Genomic DNA, 16,724 nt, shown 5'->3' on the forward strand with positions numbered 1-16,724 from the left:
GGGTTAGCTTTGGACTTTCTTTCAAGGAATCGAGGATATTTTATTTCACCTTCGCGAATAAATGGTAGCGCTGTTGAAAGCTTATTCGCGCAGTTCAAATATTCAACAGGAAGTAAACTTTCAAGCGTAAACTACAGCCACGCCCGTAAAGCTGTGACAGTACGAGCAAATATTACGGGTAGACACTCTTCAAACAAAGACTACAGAGATGCACCTCTATATATTAGATCTGGGGACTTGTAAAAATCAGTTTATGAAAATCATAATTAAGCGGGAGTTTAACAAGTTGAATCACGTGTATCTTCTATATTTTTTCTATAAATGAACCATATTTCCCTTAAATGTTTTTTAAATATATTATAAAAATATATTTTAAAAATAATTAACCCAAATTTAATTTTAAAGAAACTAAGAACGTTGATTTTATCAGGAGTAAATGTCATTTAAATATGATTTTAATCCTGGAACCACGGATCCCGATAATATGATACCTTTTTCACTGTTTCTCTTAAATTTAAAATTGGATTTTTTATAATAAAAACAATATTTAAAATATTTGACCCACATTTTATTTTAAATAAACAAGGAACATTGATTTTATCAGCGCCAAATGTCACTTAAGTCTGATTAAAGCTATTTATATCTGATTAAAGCCATTTAAATCTGAATTTAATCTTTAATAGGAACCAGGGATCTAGAGCATTTATTATCACATTATTTTTATTCTATGGAATTATTTATTGATTTGCGTTTGTATGATCTCAGAATTAGGAATCATTTAATTGTTGACTAGTTGTATCACAGTTTAGCAGGGGTTAGTAATCCTTTAGGAGAACTCTACCAGCAATTCGTCTGCTTCTTCGAAGCTTGCTAATTTTCACAGTTTTAGTTTTTAATTGCTCACTTGTTTTCCCGGAATTTTCGGAACCAGACAGGCCAGGGGATAGGTTATTAATTGAGTTTGGACTATCTTGCTCATAATAGTTTGATGGACCAGCAGCTTGTCTTACATTGACAGTTTTCAGTCTAGTGACACCTTTAGGTTTTCCTGTTAAGGTAGCTTTGTAGACAGTATTTATTTGACTAGTTTCAGGTGTGATTCGTTTCTTTTTTGTAGCTTTTGACTTCACTGTTTTATTGGCATCCTTCGATCCCCGACTAGATAGTGCTAATAAATTATCCCTTAAACTAACGTCAGTTTTCTTTGATTTTTGCATTTTGCAATAGCTACCCACAAACTCTTGAATACGACAATGCACCATCTTCCTCAACCAGGTTTCAAAAAATTTATTAGAAACTTCCTCACTTATAACTTTAATGTTCTCCTTTAATATTCCATCATTATATAAATCCCTTAGTTCTTTTTTCAGGCTGAAAATTTGCTCAGTTGTTTTTTTAATCAAATTGACTCCATACTTATTGTAATTTCTAGAGTTTGCGTAGCTTCTGGTTACGTCATTAACTTTTCTAATGAAAGGAAGGAACCCTTTTTTTGGAAAAAGTAGGCCTCCTTGGTCGAGAACTTTTAGATCCAACGGAAGATTTTTCTCTTTTTCCACACTCGTCATTTTAAACTGAACAGTCATCTTGTAAAACTGATGTTGCTCTATTGTTTGTTTTACTGAAAGAGTTTTCTTCTTTCCTTTCACTGCAACTTTTCTAATTCCAGCCAAACCACCACCTCCAAGTTTAAGTATTCCACTTAAGCTTTCTTCTTTCATCTTAGCACTGTTGCCATCAGCACTGTCAGCCCAATTTTGTCTCAGATTAACTACTTGACCATATTCGAACACTTTACTCATATAAAATGAAGTAACTGATTCTAACTCAGACGTTTTATCATTTGAGACTAAATTTTTGAAGTGGTCTAAATATGTCTCTCTCACCAAAGCCGCTTCGTTATGGTAATCAAACATGAACTTTGCCATTGCATATTTAGTTTGTTTACGACACTCAGGTTCATTTTCATTTGGGTTTTTACTACTGTTTTTCTTTTTAGGGGCAGATTTAGGCTTGAGAAATTCATCATATACTTTTACTTCCAACTTTTTGTAAACATCAACCAATTCCAACAGAAATTCCGAGATATTTGGAGCAGGGCCATTTTTTAACTTGTTGATTATAAACAAACGCCTTTCACTTGGGTTTTCTTTTTCTATTTGATCATTTGTAAACTTTATGAGTCCATTTAATTCCATTTCATTAACGAATAATTAATTTACCAACTTTATAGTTCACCTTAATGAATAAACTTTACTCTAAGCCTAGTTGTCACTCAGTAGTAAGCAGACGAACACTAGCAGACAGGAGAAAATGGATATCCCAGCATGACTTTCGAAACTTTGCTGCCACGCTATTGGTTAGAAAATATCATACTTATTTTGAATTATAGACGGCGCGACCGAGGCGTTTTCTCTTTTCTGTGTCTACGTTTGAAAGTCCCACTGTATTCTACACTACGCTTGGAAGAGAGAAGTACTGGAATGGAAAATAGGATACCTCTAACATAAGCCGTACGTACCCAGGCGCGGGACAGGAGGGGGGCGAATTTGGTTGAACGTCAGTCTGTAGCGGCACCTAGTGTTGAAATTTATTCTTATTTTGTGAAATTCGTCTGCTTTTTTCAGTTTCGAAAAAAATAAATTCAGTGACGGGCGGGAGGCACGGTCTAGGCTAACTTTTCTCTTCCAAAGTTTAGCAACGCGCAATTCGCAACTGTTTTTATTATTTTTACTCTGTTTAGTTATGGGGAAGTACTGCTGTTACATTAATTGTGTTACATTAATGGTAAAAGTGACTTCCGATATCATAAAAATATAAATAAAGAGTACTTCCCTCTTCCAAGCCTGAACGTTCGCCATAAAAATAAAAGTACTTTTACTTCAAAATTACTCTTAAAGGTGGCAGCACTATATGACGTTCAACCAATTGCGCAATTCCGTGTCCCGAGCTTGGGTACCGCAAGATTTCCATTCCAGTTACTTCCCTCTTCCAAGCACTACGGAAGCTAGCGTCTCTAACTCCTTTCGTCATTTACCCCTGGTATAATCAATGCTATACGCGCAATTTTATCGAAGAGGGATCCGTACATAATACCTACATTATTTGTTGAAATTTTATTTCACTCGAGGGCTACCAATAACAAAGAAAAAAAAAGGCTTACTGGAAAACTTACTCTATAAATAATAACTCGTGTATCGGAAAACAGTATGTACAACGAAGAAGTCAATTAAATCGAAGTAAATGTAACCTCCTAATTCTTTTAATAGGGTCGGCATTAATTTCGGGAGCGCCTCAAAGCTTCTATCTCTCTCTCTCACTCTGAATATACAGGGTGTTCCACAAAGATAGGACCGATAATCGAGCTTCTATCTCTCTCTCTCGCTCTGAATAATATACAGGGTGTTCCACAAAGATAGGACCGATAATCGAGCTTCTATCTCTATCTCTCTCTCTCTCTCGCTCTGAATATACAGGGTGTTCTACAAAGATAGGAACGATAATCGAGCTTCTATCTCTATCTCTCTCTCGCTCTGAATAATATACAGGGTGTTCTACAAAGATAGGACCGATAATCGAGCTTCTATCTCTCTCTCTCGCTCTGAATAATATACAGGGTGTTCTACAAAGATAGGACCGATAATCGAGCTTCTATCTCTCTCTCTCGCTCTGAATAATATACAGGGTGTTCTACAAAGATAGGACCGATAATCGAGCTTCTCTCGCTCTGAATAATATACAGGGTGTTCTACAAAGATAGAACCGATAATCGAGCTTCTCTCGCTCTGAATAATATACAGGGTGTTCTACAAAGATAGGACCGAAGTACACGAGTGGGATGGTTCTATGGGAAATCAATCTCCAATCTAAAATGTTCTATACTTCTATGATTGAAACTCTCTGTATGTAAAACTAGGTACTCTTTTAGTGGCTTGGTTTAGCGCGATATTCTTATGGCAAAAACCACGAGTAGGGAAACTAAACCATCTTAAATACTACATAGTGTAGGGAAAAAAAAGGAGATGAAGAAATATAGGAAGTAAATCTGATGGCAAAGAAAAAAAAGATCAAACAGTGATCTTTATTAGAGAGAAGTATATAGCTTGAGTAAATATTGAATCGAGCTCTGTTCCCCCATAGAAATGTACGTCCATTACATAAAAAAAATCCCCGGGAAAAAAATTTTGTGGGGGGGGGGCAAGTTTGACTTTATTAGAAGGGTCATCTTCAAATAAAAGAGAAATAATGGAACTTTCTCCGGGCAGACCACTTCCGCTTCCGGGGAGGGAGGGGGGGGGAATATAATATAAGAGGGGGGAGGTCGGGGTGGTTTATAAACGAGCTTCTTTAGCAACCAACGGGGTGGCAACCCCCCCATCCCAATCTTATTACGTTTCATATCATTTATACCTTTAAAGCCCCTTTATCAAATGAAACTATAAATAAATAGTGATGAGATGACAGATCAACGACTTTACCCCCCCCCCCCGTATATGGTCGGAATTTTTTTTTTTTTTTTTTGAAACGTCGATTCATTTCCCCTGGTTGTTGTCCCCCCCCCCCAAGTATTTAGTATGCATGTAAAGGGGAGAAATAGGACTGCAACATACTCAAAGGACTTTACTGTTAAACCAGAGTTAAGACCAAGGGGTCCGTCATTCGAAAAAAAACGTACGGGATTTTTAAATCCCTCGGATTTTTATGGATTTTTACGTTTTTTTTTTATTTAAATGGATTTGTCAATTTTTTATAAAAATCCAAAATCCAGTAGGATTTTCAAAAAAACCGTTGTATTTTTGAATTTTTTCATGGAATTTCGTATTTTTTGTCGGGATTTTGTATTTTTTGTCGGGATTTTGTATTTTTTTTCGGGATTTTGTATTTTTTTTCGGGATTTTGTATTTTTTTTCGGGATTTTGTATTTTTTCGGGGATTTTGTATTTTTTCGGGGATTTTGTATTTTTTTCGGGATTTTGTAATTTGTTTTGGGATTTCGTATTTTTTTTAGGATTTTGTATTTTTAACTGTAATTTTTATCGTCTTCCTGGATTTGTGAATTTGAAAATTTTGGATTTTTTTGTGGATTTTCACAAAATTTTGGATTTTTTGTGGATTTTCACAAAATTTTGGATTTTTTGTGGATTTTCACAAAATTTTGGATTTTTTTGTGGATTTTCACAAAATTTTGGATTTTTTTGTGGATTTTCACAAAATTTTGGATTTCTAAAAAAATTCGAACACACTCCCGGATTTAACATGTTATTTTGGATTTCTAAAAAAATTTCGGTATTTTTGGATTTTTTTCTGGATTTTCGGTGGATTTTTGGATTTTTTACATAATTTTATACGATTTTATATATTTTGAAACTTTTGAAAGATCTTCGGATTTTTCAAAACATACAAAATCCTTTTTGAATTTATTTTCACTGGAATTTTGGATTTGTTTTTGGATTTTTCCCCCCCGAGCGTACGGGATTTTTTGGCAATGACGGACCCCTCGGTTAAGACCCTAAAAAATGGTCTTTAGAGATTCCTAAGAGTTTTACGGATTTTGGCTTCTCCAAATTTAAAATTTGCAAAAGAAATAACTAAGCTCCTTTTTATACATATTTCTCTTTGTGTTGTGGGAAAAAAATATCCCTTCTATGGTTCTTGAAATGTATATTTTCTAAGAAAAGAGTCTGCCTTCTTTTATTTTGTTCACGATTTTAAAAACATTTTGCTTTTCACGACAACAATAATGTTTAAGAACGAATAAGTGGAATTTCAAAACATAAATTACGCTCAGTTCAACCTACATATTCTAAAATAATTCATTTCTAGACTTTCGGGTTGGTATTGTCTGATTTAGGCTGAATTTGACTGATTTTGGAAGCCTAAACATATCTGCCTTTCGCGGAAACACATTCTTACTAATTGCCTTTTGTACCGGTCACCAAGCAATTACCCACCCCCAGACACGTAGGACAAAAGACTAGAAATTATGAAACAATTACATACCCAAGGCCCAAGTTGTTAGGATGGATTGGTAAGTTAAAGTTTAACGTAAAGTAGCCTAAGCCTTTGCGAATTTAAAACCTGTAAATTTGAAACAGTAAATAGAAATTACTAAAAATTCTTGAAACCAAGGCTTAACGGAATTTTGATTTAAAAATAGGCCTATTTAATAAATACATTAGTGATAAATTAAGAGTTTAACCTGTCCGTGTGATTTCCAGTATTCTCTTTCCGGATATTAATATTAATTACACTGTTAATTATGAAATTACGCTAATTTAAATTATTAATTTTTCCGTTACTAAGTCACCGTTCTAACTCAAAAGCGGCAAACCGGCGGCGCCTATTTCAATTTCTCGCCTAGGACTCTAGGAGTTGTAAAACTAATGGAACGGGAGGGGAAGCGCAAACATAGGTAAGCAGACGAAACTGACTACTCCGTGCTGGAAAATGCAAATAGAAAGCTAGCTGGAAGTCGGTACAAATATTTAATAAATACTTTTAATAATGTATTAATTATTCCGTTGCGGCAAAGCAGCGCGCCTATTTCAATTTCTCGCCTAGGACTCTAGGAGTTGTAAAACTAATGGAACGGGAGGGGAAGCGCAAACATAGGTAAGCAGACGAAACCGACTACTCCGTGCTGGAAAATGCAAATAGAAAGCTAGCTGGAAGTCGGTACAAATATTTAATAAATAGTTTTAATAATGTATTAATTATTCCGTTGCGGCCATTGAGTTCTAATATATTTATTTCTAGAGTTTTTGTTGAATTTCCTCCTCGCGTACTCGATTCGTCGAATTTCATTACTTTATCATTAGTCGTTAGCGCCATCTGTCGCCTTACGTGAGAAACTTAAAAGAATTTCCCACGATTTTGCGGGGCGCTTTCCCGCAAAATCGCTGCAGTTTGAGTTTGAAAATTAGGCTTAGGAAGAAGTACAGCGCGAAATATGAAAGTTAGGTAATTGAAAAACAGTAAGTGGAGCCTAATAAATAAAATTTGGTATTTAGTAAATGGAATATTGATCAATTTCTTATTAAATGCGTGTTTTTACTTGGGAATTATATGTTATAAGTTATTAAAGTAACACATAATGTGACAATTTATTAATTTTAAAATGGGTCGCAAATGCTCAGTAGAAAAGTGTGTCAACACTGGTAGAAATAAAAATGTTTTGTGACATAGAAAATTAATAAATATTTAGATAGTTCAACCTTTTTTGAACTGTACCATTAAGATTCCCTACAAAAAATTCGGAATTACCAAAACAATGTTGTCACTTGTCAGTCCATTAATGGAATTGAATGGAGTAATGGACTCCAAAAAAAGACATTTGCGTTGATAATTTTTGTCAAGTTGACTATCACGAAAGCTCAAAAATACATATACTATCGGTTAATGCAGTTCCTTCTCTGTTTTTACTCGAATCTAGCAATTTACTTCCATTATCATAGCGGTTTGTAAACATTTCCTCTCTATATTAAGAAATTATAGCAGACGCCATAGTAACAAATATGTATTTTTAAGTGAAATAGATGGCGCCACCACCTAATGATAAAGTTATCCGTCCGTCCCATAATTTCAAAAACGATGGTCGCGCGAGCGCGAAAACCCGATATCCAAATATAACTCTAGAAGGATATATGTTCTGAACTCAATGGTTGCGGCAAAGCAGCGCGCCTATTTCAATTTCTCGCCTAGGACTCTAGGAGTTGTAAAACTAATGGAACGGGAGGGGAAGCGCAAACATAGGTAAGCAGACGAAACTGACTACTCCGTGCTGGAAAATGCAAATAGAAAGCTAGCTGGAAGTCGGTACAAATATTTAATAAATAGTTTTAATAATGTATTAATTATTCCGTTGCGGCAAAGCAGCGCGCCTATTTCAATTTCTCGCCTAGGACTCTAGGAGTTGTAAAACTAATGGAACGGGAGGGGAAGCGCAAACATAGGTAAGCAGACGAAACTGACTACTCCGTGCTGGAAAATGCAAATAGAAAGCTAGCTGGAAGTCGGTACAAATATTTAATAAATACTTTTAATAATGTATTAATTATTCCGTTGCGGCAAAGCAGCGCGCCTATTTCAATTTCTCGCCTAGGACTCTAGGAGTTGTAAAACTAATGGAACGGGAGGGGAAGCGCAAACATAGGTAAGCAGACGAAACCGACTACTCCGTGCTGGAAAATGCAAATAGAAAGCTAGCTGGAAGTCGGTACAAACATTTAATAAATAGTTTTAATAATATATATAATATATGGTTAGTTAATTTTAAATGAAATTTAAAACTAGAATTCAGCTACTAGGCAAAGCAGCGCGCCTATTTCAATTTCTCGCCTAGGAGTGGTAAAACTAATGGAACGGGAGGGGAAGCGCAAACATAGGTAAGCAGACGAAACTGACTACTCCGTGCTGGAAAATGCAAATAGAAAGCTAGCTGGAAGTCGGTACAAACATTTAATAAATAGTTTTAATAATATATATAATATATGGTTAGTTAATTTTAAATGAAATTTAAAACTAGAATTCAGCTATTACTGGGTATTTGCGTTTTCCCCATCCTAATATTGCTTATTTATTTCAATCGTTTCCAGCAAGAATTTCAGGTAAGCCTTGGCTTAGCATCAAAATATCCAAAAAACAAAAACCAAACGGGACTTATTTTCATAGGATCCCTTTAATTTCATTCAAAAAAATGGGCCAAATAGAAAAGAAATATTTTATAAACCCCCAAAAATCTTCAAAATTTCTAATTCTACATTTAAAATCAAAAACACATATGAAATTCCTATCAAAAAACGCCATAACTTTCGGGTGGCAGCCATGGTTGGTTTACGAATTAACGCTAAGCTCAAAGAGACAAACTTTAGCGTTAATCCTAGCCATCGTGACGTCGTGATTAACGTCATAAAGGAATTACAAAGTGATTCCAAAAGCTACACTCTTAAAGATGTAACATTGCCATGGAAAATTGCGAAACATTGGGTGAAACCCCGTGAAATTTACCCCGTTAATCCTATTGGATTGGGGAATGTTTTAAAAGCAATGGCAACCTATAAAGTCACTAAAGTCCAAGTTCCTTCCAAAGGATCGCAACTAAAGTTGCTTTTAATCCTAGAAGGAAATCAGACAGTCGTTTTTAAACCAATGCGGTAGGTATTTAGAACGAACCCTCATGGGATGGGATGCCCTGTAACTGTTACTACGCGTAACTGCTTTAATTTACAATAACAGTTTATCGCGAAGTCATATCATATTAGAGAATCCTTACGCTGGTCCTGACAGACATAACGGAGAAATTGTCGCATTTCATTTAAATAGGTATTTAACGAACTTAAGTTGTTAATAGCAATCCGGTGAAGGAGCCGAGGCTTAACTTAAAACGTACGTACCATTTTTTCTTTACTTGAAAATCCGGGGGATCAAAATGAAGCGTCGTCTGCTTAAGTCGAAATAGCCCACTGGATTGCGCGAACACATACGCAACTTTGTAGGGCTGTACATAAGAATATTATTTTTGTAATCAAGCTGGCAATTTTTTTAAGTAGTCACTTAATAGTGGGGGGTAGCAATATTTATTATTTAGCCAAATTATTAACTAGCCAGATTTTTCGAATTATTTTAGTAGTTTGGTATTTCTTATTTTCTTTTAATGGTTAAATGACTAGAGCTTTATGTACAGCCATAGCCCACTCGATCACGCGCTCAATGAATCAAGCTCGCGCTATAATGGTACAGCAATACTCGCGCGGCTTGAGCCATTGTTATCTCGTATTTTAAGTAGTCTCTTAATAGTGGGGGTAGCAACCGTAGCAATATTTATTATTTAGCCAAATTATTAACTAGCCAGATTTTTCGAATTATTTTAGTAGTCTGGTATTTCTTATTTTCTTTTAATAATTAAATGACTAGGGCTTTATGTACAGCCATAGCCCACTCGATCACGCGCTCAATGACGCAAGCTCGCGCTATAATGGTACAGCAATACTCGCGCGGCTTGGCAAGCCATTGTTATCTCGTATTTTAAGTAGTCTCTTAATAGTGGGGGGTAGCAACCGTAGCAATATTTATTATTTAGCCAAATTATTAACTAGCCAGATTTTTCGAATTATTTTAGTAGTTTGGTATTTCTTATTTTCTTTTAATAGTCAAATGACTAGAGCAGAGGCAGAGCTTTATGTACAGCCATAGCCCACTCGATCACGCGCTCAATGACACAAGCTCGCGCTATAATGGTACAGCGATTTTCGCGCGCGATTTAAACCTCGGCACGCGCATGGCGAATAAGTAAGGGAGATTCAAACGTAATGCGATTGTATTTCGCTAGATTATTAGATTTCCGTCGAGTTCCGATCGCAGTTGGGCGTAAAATCAATTTAGTCCGAGAAATCGAGTCGGTGGCGCCCAAAAATTTGCTCAAAACATTCAGCAATCGCAGCAGCGAGGGGGTCACGTGTTTTTACGGAGTTTGTTACTATTGCAAACCGAATGACCGGGCGTGTAGCGATTCCGGTGGTTTAATGGAAGGAGCGCTTATTCTATGGTTGCCAGATAAATTTCCCTTAAAAAAACTAAGAAATCCTTGGCAAAGAACTTATAAAAAGAACGTGGCCGCGAGGTTCGTCCATCTTTCCACCCATTTATGGCCGGGAAGTGGACGAAAATTAAATTAAGAATTGTTGCTATTATTAGATGGGAAACGGAGGGATCGTATTGCCAACGCGTTCTGAAAGCCACGCCCTTTGTTAAATACCCGAATCTAATTTTGGAATTGGTCGACGTTTCCATTTTCGACTATTTAATTGGTAACGCCGATCGACACACTTTAGAAATGTTCCTCGGCGATAAAAACGCCGCTCATCTCATCTTTATCGACAATGGCAAAAGGTTCCCTTATCTTTTGTTAGGCCTATTTTATTTTCCACCCTTTTACGTCTATTTTTTAACCCTTTTAGTTTCGGGAATCCATTTTGGGACGAATTGACGATTTTGGCGCCTTTATATCAGTGTTGCCGGATTTACAGGCGTACTTACGAACGATTGCTCCTTTTCGTCGATAGTTTAGGCTCGTCTTTGGAGCGAGTGACCCGATTTGACCCCTTATACCCTCTTTTGACCGCTTCTCATTTGGAAGCTATTGATAGACGATTACGCGTCGTTTTAGCCGCTATTCAACTTTGTATCGAAAAAGACTCCGAAATAAATGTTTTAAAATAAAAATTAAATACCTTGATTTTGTGTCCGAGTCCTGATTTTTAGAAGGTTGCTAGGCCTAATACAATAAAACTGGGCTCGCCGAGTACAATTTCCCAAATACTGGCGGCGAGTCCCAGCTTTGAAAATAATTCCTGACGTGCTAATAATTAGTATAATTAAGGTATTCAGTGTATTTCTTAAGCCTTGGCTAGCGTTGTATAGGAGCAGTCTTGGAAATAGCACAGGTCCACAGGTCAAAAACCAGTTTATTAATTGCTCGGACCAGTTTTTTTATTCAAAATCCGGGGGTTACTGGTCCTTGGGACCAGTTTATTAATTGAGAATTTTTATGAAAATTCAGGAGGGACCAGTTTAAAAATTCTAGTCATTATAAATTTCTACTCCATGGATATAGTCTCCTAGCCTTGACATTTTCTCATTCTTGCCTATGTTGCCTTCAGTCTTGGAAATAAGGATTTTTTTGAAACTAGTCCTCGGGACCAGTGACCCCCAGCGTCTACAATATTAAACTGGTCCTTGGGACCAGTGACCCTATCCCTAATTTATTTTTTACTAATCCTATTGAAAAATTAAGGGAGTATTTCGTTGACGCACAGCCCATTCGATCGGGCTATAGATGCAAAATTATGTCAAAAATCAGAGTTAACTGCGTCATTGGGGGAACACCGTTTTTTGGTCCTAATTTTGAAAATACTGGTTGAAATCTCTTGAAATTTTAATGAGATTTGCAAAATAATGTTTGGTACTTTTGTGCAAAATTTTCTCTTACAAAGCTTTTTGTAACAACATTAAAACGAAAATGAACCATAATTTAATGGCTTAGTCTCAAACAGTTTAAATTTGTTTCCTTCAGCTTCACTGGTTCGAGTCTCTTGAAATTTTAGTGAAAGGCATATTTAAAGGTTTTAAATTATTGTGGAAAATTTCCAACTTTTAAAACGAATAGTCCTTTTCCTAAAATTTCCCTAAGCGACTAAATAGGTTGTAGTTTTATGCACAAGCACAATTTTAATGAATTTTTTGGAAGTGAATTGTTTCTTTGAAAACTTCGAAAACTTTGCATCATAACTTAAAACCGTTCAATGTGCCTCTCACTAAAATTTCAAGAGATTCGAACAAGTGAAACGGAAAAACTTATTAAACCGTTCCAAGACCAAGCCCTTTAAGTAGGGCTAATTTTCGTTCTAATATTTATACAAAAAAAAACTATAGAAGGGAAACTTTTTAAAATTTCCAAAACATAGCAAACGCTGTTTTGCACATTAAAATTTCAAGAGGTTTGCACCAGTAGTTTCAAAATTAGGGCAAAATAACTGTGTTCCTCCCATAGCCGGTCATGTTAAAAGCTGGCTCCTTGGATTTTTCGAGCGAAAAAGTCCATAATTACCAACACGCGCTTTTACATAGGAAAAAAATTGAGTGAAGCCAAAGCGTGATCGAGTGGCTGTGGTTGTAGCAAGGAAGGCAACTTAGGCAAGTATGAGAAAATGTCAAGGCTAGGAGACTATATCCATGGAGTAGAAATTTATAATGACTAGAATTTTTAAACTGGTCCCTCCTGAATTTTCATAAAAATTCTCAATTAATAAACTGGTCCCAAGGACCAGTAACCCCCGGATTTTGAATAAAAAAACTGGTCCGAGCAATTAATAAACTGGTTTTTGACCTGTGGACCTGTGCTATTTCCAAGACTGTTACCAACACGCGCTTTTACATAGGAAAAAAATAGTGTGAAGCCAAAGCGTGATCGAGTGGGCTGTGGTTGTAGCAAGGAAGGCAACTTAGGCAAGAATGAGAAAATGTCAAGGCTAGGAGACTATATCCATGGAGTAGAAATTTATAATGACTAGAATTTTTAAACTGGTCCCTCCTGAATTTTCATAAAAATTCTCAATTAATAAACTGGTCCCAAGGACCAGTAACCCCCGGATTTTGAATAAATAAACTGGTCCGAGCAATTAATAAACTGGTTTTTGACCTGTGGACCTGTGCTATTTCCAAGACTGGTTGCCTTCCTTGCTACAACCACAGCCCACTCGATCACGCTTTGGCTTCACACAATGTTTTTCCTATGTAAAAGCGCGTGTTGGTAATTATGAGCTTTTTCGCTCGAAAAATCCAAGGAGCCAGCTTTTAACATGACCGGCTATGGGAGGAACACAGTTATTTTGCCCTAATTTTGAAACTACTGGTGCAAACCTCTTGAAATTTTAAAGTGATGTGCAAAACAACGTTTGCTATGATTTGGAAATTTTAAAAAGTTTCCCTTCTATAGTTTTTTTGTATAAATATTAGAACGAAAATTAGCCCTACTTAAAGGGCTTGGTCTTGGAACGGTTTAATAAGTTTTTCCGTTTCACTTGTTCGAATCTCTTGAAATTTTAGTGAGAGGCACATTGAACGGTTTTAAGTTATGATGCAAAGTTTCAAAGTTTTGAAAGAAACAATTCACTTCCAAATAATTCATTAAAATTGTGCTTGTGCATAATCCTACAACCTTAGGGAAATTTTAGGAAAAGGACTATTCGTTTTAAAAGTTTGAAATTTTCCACAATAATTTAAAACCTTTAAATATGCCTTTCACTAAAATTTCAAGAGACTCGAACCAGTGAAGCTGAAGGAAACAAATTTAAACTGTTTGAGACTAAGCCATTAAATTATGGTTCATTTTCGTTTTAATGTTGTTACAACTTTGCACAAAAATACCAAACATTATTTTGCAAATCTCATTAAAATTTCAAGAGATTTCAACCAGTATTTTCAAAATTAGGACCAAAAAACGGTGTTCCCCCCAATGACGGAGTTAACTCTGATTTTTGACATAATTTTTGCATCTATAGCCCGATTGAATGGGCTGTGCGTCAACGAAATACTCTCTTAATTTTTCAATAGGATTAGTAAAAAATAAATTAGGGATGGGGTCACTGGTCCCAAGGACCAGTTTAATATTGTAGACGCTGGGGGTCACTAGTCCCGAGGACTAGTTTCAAAAAAATCCTTATTTCCAAGACTGTATAGGAGGGAGTGTGGAATGTAACCAGGGCCGGAAATAAGAAAAATTTCTTATAGGACATGTGTCCAGTGACCCCCTGTTTGACTGGAAAATTTATAGGACATTGTCCACTGGAATGTGCAAAAATAGTGTCGCATATCCATAGTCAAGCTATCAAAACTTGGGAAAATTTATTGGTCAAAATGTCCAGTGACCCCCTTAGTTTTTTAAAAAATTATGGGACATTTTAAAATTTTATTGGACAATGTCCAGTGTCCTGTGCTTATTTCCGGCCCTGAATGTAACGCGTATGGCGCGCCGCGCTTGACCAGGGTTGCCAGATGTACGATCCGGATCGTATTTGTACGATAATTAGGCTCTTCGTACGATATACGATCCGTAGGAGGGATCGTACGTCAAAAATACGATCCTACAGTTAAATACGATCCGATGTACGATCCTATTAAAAATTTCGGTTTAGTGGCCAAAAATAAATGTAGACGTGATTTTATTATAACATATTTACTTCAAAACTTAAATAAAAATTGGACTTTCGAAGATTGACTGGTCCCTCCTTTTGTGTCAGGCTGATATTGACGCCAATTGGTCCGCCTTTCACACTGTTCTAAACTACGGTATTCAGGCCTTTGTCCCACTCACTAAACCACGTGTAACCGTCTCGGTAGCTCAGCGCACCCACTTAAGTCGCTCTCACAAAGCCAAGGCCTGGCTTCGTTTACGCAATGCGAAGAAACGTGCAGCCTCCTCGTCCACATTGATAAAACTTCGTGGCGACTATTGTGCGGCTCGCAACGCGCACACTACACATTATCGCAATGAACGGCGTCGTTACGAGAACTCACTTGTACGGCTTATTCATAACAACCCTAAGTCCTTCTACTCCCAAATAAATAGCTTCCGCAAATGTCGCTTCAAGCTCCTCCAACTAACTTATCCTGATGGTTCTCGCACAACTACAGTTCCCGAAGCTGCTACCGTTCTTAACGACTATTTTGCCTCTACAGTTCAGTCCTTAGCCTGCCCTAGCTTACCGGTCCCCCCAATACCTATTGCCCCTCCTCATACCCTCAACTCTTTCGTGTGTGACCCTTGCGACATTACGCGACTCCTCTCCAAATTGAATATTTACAAATCCCCGGGTTCCGACGGTATCCATCCAAACCTTTTGCGGCAACTCGTGTCCACGTTGTCCCTTCCCATTTATCTCCTTAATACGAATTCTTTTTCCACGAGTCGTGTTCCTACGGCGTGGAAAGAAGCAAATTTGACCCCCATACACAAAAAGGGCTCCAGAACAGACCCATCTAATTATCGCCCCATTAGTTCCCTTAACCAAGCTTCCAAAATATGTGAACAATTGGTCCATGAACAGTTAAAATCCTTCCTCGATCGTACCTCCTTCTTCACCCCCGCCCAGCATGGTTTCCTCCCCCGCCGTTCTTGCCTTACAAACTTACTGTGTGCCACTAATGACTGGACCCAATGGCTAGACGATGGTTCCTCCGTTGATATCTTATATTTGGACTTTAGTAAGGCGTTTGACTCGATTCCCCACGCAGCCCTCCTCTCAGCGCTTCGTACTGCCGGTATTACTAGTTTCGCGCACGCGTGGCTCGCGCACTACCTCACTGCCCGAACCCAACGCGTTATACTCCAGGGTCATGCGTCCGCCTGGGCACGAATCGATAAGGGGGTTCCCCAGGGCTCTATCCTCGGTCCTCTCCTTTTTAATGTCTTGATTAATTCCATGCCATCTGCGGTTACTGACTCAACCATCATCTTATTCGCTGATGACGCCAAACTTTACCATCCCATCCGCGACTCGGTTGATTGTCTTGCCCTTCAACACGACCTTGACGCTGTCGTTGCATGGGGTTTAGCCCATGGCCTCACTTTTAATGTCGCGAAGTGTGCCGTTTTGCATCTCGGCCGGCGTAACCCGCTCTTCAATTACACCATCAACGGACACTGCATCCCCACCACTAATTGTGAACGAGACCTCGGGGTCCTAATTGATCCCCTCCTCAGATCTACTGCACACTCTAACAAGGTTGCAAAGCGACTCCGTAGCCTGACTGGTCTAATTCGCCGCAATTTACACTTTCGGTCTCCCAAATTGGTCGCAACCCTATATAACTCCCTCGCGCTCCCCATAATTGACTATTGTTCCCCTATTTGGATGCCTCAAACCTCCACTGACCTACAGGTCTTACAGAAAGCTCAAAACGCCTTCACCAAACTCACTAGTAACGTTTGTAAAAAGCCAGCCCCTACCCGCCTGTCCCTTCTCGCCATTGACCCTGTCTCCACGCGACACCGTATTAATAATCTCTGTTTAGTTCACGATTTCTTCCACCTTAAACTTGATTTGGATTTCTCTGTCTTTTTCACCCGCCATTCCGATTCGCGTACCCGGGGCCACTCCAAAAAGTTAGTTAAGCCTAGAGCCCGTACTTCCTTCCGCCAATCCCATTTCACGTGCACAGTCATAAAC

The 16,724-nt window shown here is 37.6% G+C and overlaps 2 protein-coding genes and 1 long non-coding RNA gene across 6 annotated transcripts in view; 1 reads left to right on the forward strand and 2 right to left on the reverse strand.

Moving 5' to 3' along the window:
- The window catches only part of LOC149623048 (uncharacterized), a 109,842-nt gene extending 100,416 nt beyond the window's left edge, over positions 1-9,426 (reverse strand). The window contains exons 1-2 of one of the 3 annotated variants that reach the window (XR_016374946.1): positions 9,393-9,426; positions 6,001-6,078 (exon numbers count right to left, since the gene is read on the reverse strand). This is a non-coding gene — a long non-coding RNA (uncharacterized LOC149623048). Of the gene's footprint in view, positions 1-6,000; positions 6,079-6,199; positions 6,377-9,392 lie in introns of those variants that run through there. The other 2 variants (XR_016374947.1, XR_016374945.1) reach the window with 2 other exon arrangements.
- LOC149623052 (uncharacterized) lies at positions 20-2,993 on the reverse strand. 2 transcript variants are annotated; one of them, XM_089853428.1, is made up of 2 exons: positions 2,239-2,993; positions 20-2,155 (listed from the first exon to the last, which is right to left on the reverse strand). In XM_089853428.1, the coding sequence occupies exon 2, from the start codon at positions 1,926-1,928 to the stop codon at positions 816-818; it is 1,113 nt and encodes a 370-aa protein (XP_089709554.1). In that variant the 5' UTR covers positions 1,929-2,155; positions 2,239-2,993; the 3' UTR covers positions 20-815. The 2 variants fall into 2 exon arrangements, with proteins under 2 accessions (XP_089709554.1, XP_089709555.1); XM_089853429.1 differs by having other exon boundaries at positions 2,227-2,993.
- Positions 8,407-11,233, forward strand: LOC149623053 (glycosaminoglycan xylosylkinase-like). The gene is made up of 6 exons (XM_089853440.1): positions 8,407-8,606; positions 8,671-9,152; positions 9,235-9,321; positions 10,328-10,618; positions 10,693-10,887; positions 10,956-11,233. Exons 1-6 carry the CDS (start codon positions 8,508-8,510, stop codon positions 11,215-11,217), a joined length of 1,416 nt encoding a protein of 471 aa, XP_089709566.1. The 5' UTR covers positions 8,407-8,507; the 3' UTR covers positions 11,218-11,233.
- The last annotated feature ends 5,491 nt before the right edge of the window (positions 11,234-16,724 follow it).

Source organism: Phalangium opilio, unplaced genomic scaffold, assembly GCF_054372755.1.
Source record: "Phalangium opilio isolate 3A_F unplaced genomic scaffold, DU_Popi_V2 ptg000115l_1, whole genome shotgun sequence".
NCBI lineage: Eukaryota > Metazoa > Arthropoda > Arachnida > Opiliones > Phalangiidae > Phalangium > Phalangium opilio.

Bases quoted from the DNA above. Each gene is read 5' to 3' on its own strand.
- LOC149623053 (XM_089853440.1), top strand. From the start codon at position 8,508: ATGAAATTTAAAACTAGAATTCAGCTATTACTGGGTATTTGCGTTTTC. The intron at 9,153-9,234 runs GTAGGTATTTAG...TTACAATAACAG, and splicing joins GTCGTTTTTAAACCAATGCG to TTTATCGCGAAGTCATATCA. The intron at 10,888-10,955 runs GTTCCCTTATCT...TAACCCTTTTAG, and splicing joins TTTATCGACAATGGCAAAAG to TTTCGGGAATCCATTTTGGG.
- LOC149623052 (XM_089853428.1), bottom strand. From the start codon at position 1,928: ATGGCAAAGTTCATGTTTGATTACCATAACGAAGCGGCTTTGGTGAGA.